The sequence below is a fragment of the Alligator mississippiensis genome, chromosome 4 (assembly GCF_030867095.1).
Source record: "Alligator mississippiensis isolate rAllMis1 chromosome 4, rAllMis1, whole genome shotgun sequence".
Classification (NCBI taxonomy): Eukaryota; Metazoa; Chordata; order Crocodylia; family Alligatoridae; genus Alligator; species Alligator mississippiensis.
Window position 1 is genome coordinate 48,594,241 of NC_081827.1, and position 12,211 is coordinate 48,606,451.

The 12,211-nt window shown below is 41.9% G+C and overlaps 1 protein-coding gene across 2 annotated transcripts in view; it reads left to right on the top strand.

Moving 5' to 3' along the window:
- CTTNBP2 (cortactin binding protein 2) overlaps window positions 1-4,607 on the top strand; it is a 174,059-nt gene extending 169,452 nt beyond the window's left edge. For both annotated transcript variants that reach the window (XM_014601007.3, XM_059725945.1), the window contains one exon: window positions 3,035-4,607. In XM_014601007.3, coding sequence (XP_014456493.2) covers window positions 3,035-3,277 — 243 coding nt within the window. In that variant the 3' untranslated portion in view covers window positions 3,278-4,607. The remainder of the gene's footprint in view (window positions 1-3,034) is intronic.
- The last annotated feature ends 7,604 nt before the right edge of the window (window positions 4,608-12,211 follow it).

The window sequence follows — 12,211 nt, forward strand, 5'->3', positions numbered from 1 at the left end:
GGGCTCCGTCACTGGCAGCAGCTACCCAGAGCTGGGGCTGGCCATGGCGTGCCAAGCAAAATGCCAGGGGTTGCCGACCCCTGGCCTAGATGATCTTCAACTAGTGGCTGTCCAACCTCTTCTTGAACACCTCCACTGATGGGGAGCCCGCAATTCCCCTAGGCAGGCGATTCCACTGCCTCACTGTTCTAACAGTGAAGACTTTTTTCTGGATATCCAATCAAAACTTACTTTGCTGTCATTTTAAGCCATTGGTCTGCATCCTCTTCCCCACAGCAAGAGAAAAGGTGCTTTCCCCCTTTTTATGTATTTGAAGACTGCTATCATGTCTCCTCTGAAGTGCCTTTTCTGCAAGGTGAACGTGTAGCTCCTTCACCTTCTCCTCATACGATTTGCCTTCCGAGCCTTTTATCATCTTTATTTCCTGTCTGGGCTCTCTCTGTCTTCTTCGCATCCTTTTTACAATGTGGAACGCTAAACTGTGAGGCTGGATCAGGCCCACCAGACAGATCCAGCCTGCAGAGGGACCTGCCCAAACAAGCCACAGGGCAAAAACACTGAGCACCACTGTTCTACAGAGATTTTTCCAACAAGTCTGGTCCTTTCAGAAGCTGGCAAACTAACCTATTTGGTTATATAATATTTGGTTATAATAATATAATTTCTGTTAATTACATATAATGCAGGTTTTTAGCTTGGCCTTGGAGAAGTCCAGGTATGCATTATATCAAAACAGGACTGATCAAAGCAACTGTAACCTTATCAAAAAATCAAAAGGACAACAGGTTAATCAGACAAGACCTCCCTTCCACGAAACTGCTCTGTTGTTTTACCTGGGACTGATACTAAGCTAGTAAGCCTGTTCCCTGGGTATTTTTTATGTTTTTAAGTACTAGAACTACACTAGTGGTCACTTAGAGTTTCCCAGTTTTCCAAAATTTGTTGAAGGGCTTAACAGTGATCCAAAGAACTCCTCAGCTAGTTACTTTAGGACTCTTGGGTAAGAGTTATCCAGGCCTGTTGCTTTGAAAATTTAATTTTAACAGATACTGCCTCGTATTTTTTTTGTAGATGTAAACTTGCTAGTTTGTTGATATCACGTAGCATGAAAGCAGCTTCCTGCTACACTCCACATATTTTCCATATTTCCAGGGAAATGTACCATGGTTGTTAGTAGCACCTCCTCTTTTTCTCTCTTGACCTGTCAACTCAGGTTCATGCCATTTAAACCTCTCCAGTTGACCAGTTCTTTGCACCTGTGGGAACATGGTTGATGATGTCAGTGTGCATTTTCACTTCCTTGTTGAGTGCATCAAGCTGTGCAGCCCATATCTCCAGTTGTCTAGATGTAGGTGATTTCTTTTAAGCAGTTCTGTTGCAGCTAGAAAGTTTTTCATGTCATTCCAGGCTGCAGTTTAGCCATGTCTAGTATCTTCAGCCTGTCGGTATCATTCCATGTTGCTTGTGACCGCCCTCTTCAAGTCTAGCGGAACAATTGCCTAAGCACATACAGGCTGTTAACACTTGTTGGTTTTAGACATCCCGCAGTACAGTGACAGCTATCATTCAGCACAGGATCCAGTTTCTCTGTGTGAGCCTGTGCTGTTTCTCCCCATCTGGTTCCAATCACTAGGTTTGCCTTTTTGTTGTCTCCACTTGTGTGTGCCTTTAAAGAGAGCCTGTAATCTAGGCTCCCCTCAAGATGGACAGAATTCCAGCGATTGGCAAGTGGTGCCTCATTCCTGACAGCATCAAGTTGTCTGTTGGCATCATAGTTCCAGAAATGGAAAAGACTCACTTGTATCTTAAGTTATTATGTAACTGGTTCTGAGTTAGACTGAGAACCCAGAGAGTATTATTAATTAGTGTGGCGTTGTTCTAGGCAAGATCCTTGGTTTACTCAGCAATGTATTGATTGCTGACAAAAAGAATTTCTTGTGCTGGAATGAATTGGTTGGGATTTAATGTAGGTGTTTAAGAGTAGTCCCCTTTTGTATAGTAGGCTATTTGTTGTCACCACCACTGGCTCCATTTCCTATATAGTTCAATCTAAAATTGTCAGTTCCCTAGTGAGAGTATTTGTATCTGGCATGTAAGTGGAGATGTTTTATCACATTGTGTATTTTTGTGAGGAGCCTCTGGTGATTCATTATATTTTATGCTGTTGACAAGTCAGCAAACACAGCACAAGCTACCAAATCCTTTTCAAAGCTGTCTTTGATATACTGAGCAAGGTTCAACACTTGACTGGTGCGTGGCCTGTCTGGGCAGAATCCAGTTTGCTCTGGGATTAGCACTTTTCAACACATGGCACTAGGCAGTTTTACAATGAAATGCTTGCATATAGTAATGATATGAGCCTGCAGCTCTTTCAGATTTGATGTATCTGTCCCTGGCTACAGAAGTGCCACAAGAGATACTTGCTGCCAGTACTTTGCAAACATATATTAAACGGTGAGACTGACTAGTCTCTTCTTGTCGGTCTGAACCATTTACTCTGCTCAGTGCAAATACCCTCTAAAACAGCAGCTCTGTCACTCACAGCTGTGTTAATCCTGGAGTCTAGTTCAGACACTTACTGTGCCCCAGAAATATTAGTCTCCTAATTTTCCTGCTGCTTATGCCATGTCTTGGGTTGCTTATTCAGTGCCCTGCCATCATCTCTTCCACAAGTTTTATTTTTATTCCTTTTGCCTCTAGACCAATACAACTACAACCTGGATACCTGCCATTTTCTAGGAGTTTGTTTTACTGCCTGGTTAGCAATAGGGTTTGGATAGGGATGATCCTGCCTCAGGAAGGTGGATGGACTTGATGACCTGTGGAGAGCCCTTCCATGCTATGAAAACAACAGTCTTAACACTAGGGGCTTTTTTTTTTTTTTAAGAAAGCTGCCACCTTCCAAAAAGAAGCTTCACACAGCTGTGAACAGCTACAGCTTTTTGGAAGTTTGGCTGGCAGATTTTTGGGTCTTTCGGGTTCTCCCTGCGAATGAATGTGTTTATCAAAGTGAGATTGTTTCTCTCATTCACAGGATGGGGCCTGTCCTCTCAGCAGCAGTCGAACTGTGGAATGCAGCAACAGTAAATCAAAGACTGAGTTGGGTGTTTCAAGAGTTAAATCTTTTCTTCCTGTACCCAGAAGTAAGGTCACCCAGTCTTCTCAGAACACTAAAAGAAGCAGCAGCAGTAATACAAGGCAAATAGAGCTCGATCATAGCAACTCAAATGGAGAGATTTGGAACCTGCACAAAAAGAACAACAAATCAAAAATCTAACAAAAAGACCTGCCTACCATCCAATTTTTTTCAATGTTCACGTAATCTCCATCATAAAGTACAAGAACATGTAAATAGTTTTTAAAACAAAACTTTTACCTTGTAATTAATGTGTGTACGGGACCACAGTTTAATTTGTATGTAAATCAGCTGTTTATAAGGAAAAGATTTTATTGTTTGAATCTGGAAACTGTATTGATTTAAGTTCACCAGTGGGCTGTTCTGCCAGTTTCATGAGTGGTTTTTTTTAATATGAAAATTGCTATTGTTTAAATGATTATATTTAGGAGAATTACCACAAAATTCTGTGTATATGTTGTACATAAATATATTCTATCAAGTTCATGTGTTACATTGCATACAAATGAGTTGCACAATGCGTACAGTTCTGGCTTAAAACTAATGTATTTGCGTTTTAAAAAGACAGAACAGGTTTTTATCTTCACTTCTTGAAAAATGAATGGAATGTGGCAATAATCAAAATGACTGGACATGCAGATCAGTTGCTTTCAGCTACAAGCCATATTAAATTGATTAAATTTGATTACCCCACAGTCTGCCTGCCGACGTGTGATTCCATTTCTCTCACATTTATCTTAAGTTCCACGTATCTTAAAAGTTCTGAGTTTGCATTACAGCTCCTACATTTAGAAAAGGAAAAATGGAGACAAATTATAATGCAATAAGTTATTTCTCACAAACTCCCATTTTTGATAACTGAAGAAAATGTGTTCTTCTTGTAATTGAGTTTTTAATGTATAATGGAAAACTTTTAATGTTTTAAAAAAGAAATCCAGGAAATAATGATGTTTTACAAAAATACCAGTGTTTTTTCAGTGTTTTTTCAAATTGTACTATAAAGAAATTACAGCACAAACTTAATTACGTGGTTATACAGTGATAATGTAGCAGCAATAACATGTTACTATGTAATTACCAATTTTTATAGTGGATTTAATATGTAATTGCTGAAATAGCATTTGAAATCACAGTTAACATGAAATATTTTTTATTCCACTACAAGTTTATATTATTTTCCCATGGGGGGGACTGTGTATGTGAAGAAAATATTTATGGTTGCCACAATTTATACTTGTGAATAGTAATTGTGAGGATACAATCACTGTTTTGATACCTTATTATCTAGTAGGAAGAGTAGGATACACGGCTTTCTTAACATCAGATCTCAGTACTACGTGGTAAAGAGGCTGTTCTTCTCAAGTTTGATTTTTTTGGAAGGGGTAGGAGCTACATAAATGTATCCTGACACTTCACCACTATATGTAAGGCAGTTATCCCAAATTAATGTCAATAAATTTTTTGTACTGCACTATGTGTCTGTCTGTCTGTCTCTTAGTCTTGTGTATATATAGTGTATCTACTGGTGGATTTGGATTTGGAAGAATTACAAGTCTGATCTTATAGTCATTTACTTTAGAGTAAAAGCCAGAGAGAAGGCATACCTTTGTAAGCAATCATTTCCTTAAAATCCTAGTGGTTATAACTTTTGTTCAGTGCTGTAGGCTTCAGTGTATTACAGTTAATTCTCCTAGATACACAACAGACTTTTTCATATCTCCTGACTTAAGGCATTTTGATGCTGTAAAGGTGGCAGACTACTTCTGTTTGACAGCTGGTTCCCAGCAACGTGGCTCAGCTGAAGAGTGCTACAGACAGTTCAGGAAAACATGCCTCAGTAGCTAGCATCTCTGAGTACAGAAGTATTGTAAATATAACTGGCATATATGAGAGAAGGGAAAATGTTTAGGCGTGGTTGTGGAGGGAAAAGAATGAGCCAAAGAAGTGTTTGTAATGATATAGGGTCAAGGGTCTGTTGTAAATAGCAGACCGATTACAAGGATGCTGCTGATATTCTTGTAGGCATTAAGAGTAAAGGCCTGTGGAGAAGAGATGCAATGTTCTGGAAAGAAGTATCAAATTTGTACTGAGAAAATGGATGTCACCCATGCTAGGGCAGCCATGTTACAGATTTTTTCCTCAAAACATGATTTAAAATAATAGTTTCCCTTTTGAATATCTCTTCATGATTTTGAGGGAAAATCTGTTGCTACATTTTAAAATGTACTGGGGTCTCTACTTGTTCTGTTCATTTCTGCTCTGCTTTCTTAGACTTCCTCCATTCATCCATGTCTTTTACCTGCTTGGTTCTCATGTCTGTCTGCTCCGTCTTTGTGTTGCGTGTTTTCCTTCCGTGCAGACGGCCACCTCCTGTGAGCCTTCGATGTCTCTAATCTCACTTTGCAGTCTTTGGCAGCTCTCCTAGCTGACTCTAACTGCTGTGGTGTGCCTGTTTAGTTCCTCCAGCTAGGCTCATGTCAGCTGCAACTCAAATGATTTAACCCATACAGGTATAAAATAGTTTTATTTGTAGGACCCTAACTTCTCTATTTGTCTGTTTCAACTATGCCTAATTTTCTGTTAAAACAAAACAAAACAAAAAAGGCAAGGCCCTGCTCACGAGGTTCAAGGGCTTGGCCACACCTCCTCTTCTGAGGCTTTTGATTTTTTTGCCTGTAGCAGTGCTGACAGAGTAGCTCAGTATTCCTGCCTTACACATGGCAGTCTAAGTTAGGAAAACTCATTCTGGGGCAAGTGACAACAGTTTCCCTTCTCTGCTTATGGGACAGATATTTCAAGGGTTGACGGGGGCTGTCCTACTGAACTCTTTTCTCCCAGTTGTTACCCCTTCCAAATCGTGACAAAGACTGGTCAGGTAAAGGTAAAGAGGTTCCTAACTGGAAGCACCAAAGGAAAGCTGTCCCAATTCTTCCCATTCCACAAGGTGCCGCTCAGTCAGAAGCCACCTTATCCCACAACACCAGATCTCCACAAGCAAGCAGAGTCAATCCTCATCAGCCCATTGAACTCAGCTAAACCATCCTCATCCATTAAGAGCATTTTGGAGGTAAATCCCAAACTTTCCAGCTCCCCTAGTGAGGGTAACCCCTACAAATATGTTCCAGGGCTCTGTTCTTGGTTCTTACTAACTGACAGCTATAAGAACCAAGATATGCAACAGATAGGACTGTGCAAAACAGCGCCATTTCGTTTCGACTTCCGTTTCACCATTTTGAAGGGACAGTTTCATTTTGCTGTTTCAAAGCACTGCTCCATTTCATTTTGTCAAAACTGTGTTGCTGTTTTGATGCTATTTTGATGTTTTGCCCATAGGCTATAATAGGGAATCATGAAAATGCCTATAACTTTGTCATTTCTTGCCTGATTCGAATGAAAACAGCAGGGATGGTAGCCCCTGCTGAGGCCACAAAGCTTGCCAGGTTTCAAGGATATAAGTATAGGGGTTTCTGGGAAACTGCACCTCAAACTGTTCAGAGCAAAACTCATGTCACTTGTAAGTGTGAAGAGACAGAGAAAGTTCAGTTCAAACAATGCTGCTCTTTATGCTGTTTTTCTATCCCTCCCCCAGAGCACTGGGATTGGCAGGGACCTCAGGGAAGGATCACAGTACACAGTGCATATGAGAGCAGTCCTTCCCTACTCTTCACCCTCTCTCTCTAGCTGCGAGCAAGCCCAGCTTCAAAACTCAAAATGTTTTGAAACTTCTGAAACGTTTTGAGTGCCCTCGTTTCATTTCAAGGCTGTTTCGAAGCCTTTTGTTTCATTTCAATTTCACTGTTTCAAGCTTGAAACAAGCTGAAATAGTGTTGAAACAAAACACCTGGTGAAATTTCGCACAGCTCTAGCAGATATCCAGACTGTCATCCTTCCACAGGGAAATACCTGGACACTAAGGAAACACCTGACAAGAAATGAAACCTATCCCTGAACAAAGACAGTCACAAAGAGCAATTTAAAACCAAAAGGGACATGCACTGTAGCTTTTCCCATGACCAAGCCAGAAAAACTGGCTCCCCATGACCAAGCTCTTTGTCCCATAACCAAGCTAGGCTGCGTGTGTGGGTCCCCTCAGCCCGCAGATATATTGGAAATATGTAGGAAAGGAGACTGAGAATAAAACCAGGCTGGGGGAAATGTAAGCAGTCACTACTGCAGTGGCCAAGTAAGAGTTCAGGGAGTAGTTAGGTGTTTGAAGCATCAAGAATGTGCTTTGGATACTCGTGTGAATTTGTAAAGTACTCAAAGGAACGTATAATCCCTATGCTGGAGTACTGATGCAACTCCTTCACAGTGTCATAGGTTCCTAGCAATTCCCATGCAGTCTTTCACTAGTAACCTGAGCCAGAGAGAATATTTTCCTTTCATGAATGCGTTACTGGAATTTGTTTTTTTCCTCTTCCTTGAATTGCTACAGAGTGTCCTTAGCTAAGGCTTGGGTTTGACCATACAGTGCTCCTGCCACCCTTAGAAAACAAAGATGTTCCTGGCTTTTTTCCACCATATTTGAGGTAAAGGTGGTTGGTGCAGAGATGGGGGGTTTTGCCTTCCTCTATAGGTGTGGTCCTCCTCCTTGGATCTTTTAACAGCCTTTGGGGCCTAGGGATGTTGCCTGCAGTCCCCCGGGTTTACCTATGGCAGGTTAGCATGTTACTTCTTGAGACTGTGTCATGACTGGCTGTGTAGTTTTGCCAAGATGTTAGATAATTGATTTGTCTGTAAGTAGGGATGATCCTGCCTCATGCAGGGAGTTGAGCTAGATGACCTTTGGAGATCCCTTTTAGCCCTACTTTCCTATGAATCCTGTAGTCACCAGTATCAGAATTGCTATGGACGAGGGACAGTTGAGATAAAGGATGATGACAAGAAGCTCCACATGAGTTACATGAGGAACTGAGGCAGATAAAGAATTTTATTTGTAAGACTATCTTTTCATGCCAGTGCACTGGCACTGCACTCACAGTTGAAGAATCACAGAGCAGCTACATAAGATTTAAAGAACAGACTGGTTGTTCGACTAAAGACATTTGTGCTGCAGGGATGTTGTCAGATACGATTTAAAAGCAAGGAGAAATCAGCTAGGGTAGACATGTAGAAGGAGTGAGATCCACACAGACAAAGGATTCAGTGTCCTCAAGGTCTGGATTTTTCAGTGGGAAACTGTAACCCAGTTAGGCAAGGGAGAGAGAAAATTAACTGCAAAAAATGCTCTAATTTACCTTGAGAGTTATGGGGACTTCACAACATGAAGAAAAAAAGGAGGCAAACCTCACAGCAGCAGTTGTTCTAGCGTGCACCTACCTTGGACTGTGACTGCTAACACAACCCTGTGGAAAGGTGCTTGAAGCCCAAAAGCTGTTTTCATCTCCTTCAGCTGCCCTAGTTGGTCCAGGAAAAGCTTGTAACTCATCTGCCTGGCTTTGCTTCTCCCACATGACTGGACCATCTCAATACCACGTAATAACCTTAAAACACTGGAGACAAAACTCCTAAAATGGATGAAGCTAAAAATAGCAGAGGGGAATTTCAAAGCAAGTCTGTGATTCTAAGTGCAGCCAGCACTTTTGACTGCATCTTTGTTTTAAACAGCTGGAGACAACCTTTTTGGCAGGCATGCCACAAATTAAGCTTGTGCCCTCCGCATGTGCCAGTGGGACCCCCTTGCTCTGCCTTCTGTCCCCTGCCCTGCGTTCCCTGTCTGATCTGCCACAAGCCACACACACAGGCTGCCTGTACCACTTGTGGCACACGTGCCACAGAGTTGCACAATCGAATAAACTACAGCTCAGCTCCATGCTTTTCATTCAGGTTAGTGGTACAGTGCAATCTAATGAAAAGACAATCCTTACTACACAATCACCTGTCAGCATCCACCGCAAACTATCCCCAAAGGTAATAAATACAATTCTGTTCCATCTGCACTAAACCCACTTCCATTAAGGAATTGATTTTTGTGAGTGCCCTGAGAAAGATGCCCTAGAGATGGCTACATAAGCATCTTACTTTTTTATTAGGAATTCATTTAAATTAGAGCCTGCATTACCAATTTAAAGGCTGCTGTCGCTATCCAGTGCCAGGCAGGAAGAACATAGTCTATGGTTGATGTATGGAGATGAGGAAGTCCCATTTAACAGGGTAATTTTTACCTCTCAGTAACAGTTAATCATACTGATGTTTTTAATGTGGGGAAAGACAGGCTTTTAAAGGAAATATGTTACTCTCTTGTTCTACATTTTGGTTAGAGGTTCTTGAGGCAAAGACTTGAGCGAGAATGTGCACATGCAATTAGAGAGTGATTGCCATGATTCAACAATTAGTATCTGGTTGTAGCCAATCAGAAGTAGAATATGGCTTATCAAGACATTTTTTTACTATTTAATTCTGGAAAAGAATTAAAATGCAGTGGATTTTGTTACTGTTCAGTATGATCCTCTAGAACAGCGTTTCTCAACCTATGGGTTGCAACCCAAAAGTGGGTCACAGCAATATATGAAAGGGTCATGAATAAACTTTAAAAATGGATTTTCCTTTAAAGAGGAAACAGGGGAAACCGTGGCTTTTCCCTTGCAGGCTGGCAGAGCTCCAGCTCCTCCCCACCCTGCTCCAAAAACACGCACCCTGCCCCAAACACTAGGGGGAAGGGGCCTTGAGTGGGGGTAATGGGTCAGGAGTGAGGGGCACCAGCAGGGCCAGGAGGCTATTTTCTACTTAAACTGTTTGCTGGGCCATCGATATTTACAAATGGGTCCTGGTACAAAAAAGGTTGAGAACAGCTGCTGTAGAAGTTCATGTTAAATCAGGATTAATCATCGTACTATGAAATAAAGGCCATTGCGGGGAGTCAGCTTTTGGCAAGTACTGCTCCAATTAGGAAAAAAATAAAGGTGACACTTTGCACTGTCAGAGTTCAAGAAGAGTAATTACAATCCTGAAAAAGAGCCTGTGGGCACACCTGACCGGTGCTAGCTCAGCACTTACAAGTACCAGGATTAGTAGAATAACCCAAGGTTTTTTGGATAGTAAAAATGGAAGAGGACTTTAAGAGTCTTTGCAAGTGAGCCTTTTATGAATATGATAATAAAGTAGATTAATCACTGGGCAATTGATAAAACAAAATTAGTTCCCCAAAGTCACCAGCTCTGAGGATAATGTTTCTAATGTCCCAGCTAGTTATTGGACAAATTTCTACAATATCTGTCTAAATTGTATAATAGTGACGATAGAAGCTCTTGATCTAACTGTGTAGTATGTGAAAATTTGTTAAAGTTAGTAAGTAGTGCATGCTATGTCCTTAGGCCAGCTCTTCCCCTGTAGGTTTCTAGTGCTCCCAAAGGTCTTTGCTGTTACATGGGCAAAGCCGAGCCCTCCTCCTCCTCCCCTTCAAGGCATTTTTGCAGTTCTGCTGTGGTCGGATTCTATGGCCCACATCATGCTGGCTCCTACCCAGCAGATTTTGCAATCAAACTCATGCGTAACACTAAACTTGTTTGTAATCTTGCCCTATTATCTTCCTACAGTCTTTTTTTATTTTTTTGCCTCTGAATTTTGCAATTTATTTTTTTCTCAGTTTCTTTCTCCTGCTCTAAGCTTCTTCCATCTGGGTGGGCATGTGAAGTCCCTGATATGCTAGTCACAAATGAAGTGCAAGTGTGGGGGAGGAGAGCCAGCCTGCCTGTTTGTCCAAGGGTGGGGGATGTATGGCTTAGGTCCCCTCACCCAGAGAATTTGAACCCACAACTCCCACTCTCTAACAAGGTACCATAACCACCACACCTTGAACAGCCTCTGCCTACAGCTCTCTCTAGTCTTCCTGACTCACTGGGTAGTCAAGATGGGAAGACAGGTGGAAACAAAAGCTGACTAAGCTGAAGGGAATGTTGCTCTGTGAGAGGGGCACTGACTAAGTAAGTAGGGTGCCTCAGTTCAGTCAGAAGCTAGTATGTTGCTGTCCGCCCATTTTATCCAGTGTGTTAAATGCACAAAGCCAAATCAGCATTGGGATCAGGAATGCAGGACCCCTGGTTAGGGAATTTTATTGGCAAGTAGAAGGTAGGTTTCAAGTCCTCTTGCCGAGGAGAGAATACAATATGGCTTTCCCACTCCCTGGACATGTATCCTAATCACTGGGCTAAAACTTGGGCAATTGCATTGCCCTTTATTTTTTGTGAGTTATACAGAATTATGCACCACACCAGCCAGACAAAGAGCTGGAACCCATGTAAGTAAGTGAAAGATAGTGCAAAAGGGATTGATCAGATTGGAAGAAAAGGGAAGAGAGGAGTGTGGGAAGCAGGTGGAGTGGTGTTGAAAAATTGAGGTTATGGAGTGGTTGGGGCCAGCACATAATTAGCAGTGTTGAGACTGTCCAAACCAAAAAAAACAAACCACAGCAAGCAGCTGAGTGACATCATCTGTGACGATTACTCACTGCTTGAACCGCTTTGACTGCTGTTCTGTCAGCTTCAGTCGCTAGCTGGCTCTTCCTGGTAGTTTTTTTTCCCAAAGGTCACATGCCTAGAGGCGGTTCAGGGCCCCAGAAGGGAAGTCTCTCCTGTCCAGTGATGATCCTGAAGGTGCTGGATGTGGAGGGGGTATCTTCAGCTCCCTCATTTTCCTTCCCTGACACACCTACTTAAATTACTTTCAAATTAGACTGAAGTATTCATTAACTCCATTCCCGCCCTCTTAACTCTAGCTACAATAGAGAGAAAAGCTACACATGCCTTGACAGAGGTAAGCCTAATATACTGAATCCCAGTGGCCTTTCTTGTCCAGGTGATCATCAGTTAGAAGCTGTTTTTTCTCAGTCACGCAAGCATCAGGCAAGATTACGGAGGTGCACACTTAAGTTAGTGAAGACAGGCAATGCCCTTAAACCAGCCAGCATTAGAAAAAGCATTATAAAACCCACTCACATTGGACTAGCAGGACAGAAGCCTTCATAAATACTGGCTGATTTAGAGGTGACTTGGAAAATATGCTTACCTGTGTGAAAAGCAATGAGTTTCCCCAAAATCTTGTTGTACTACTTGTTGTAGGTGGCTGTTGCAGGGCCTC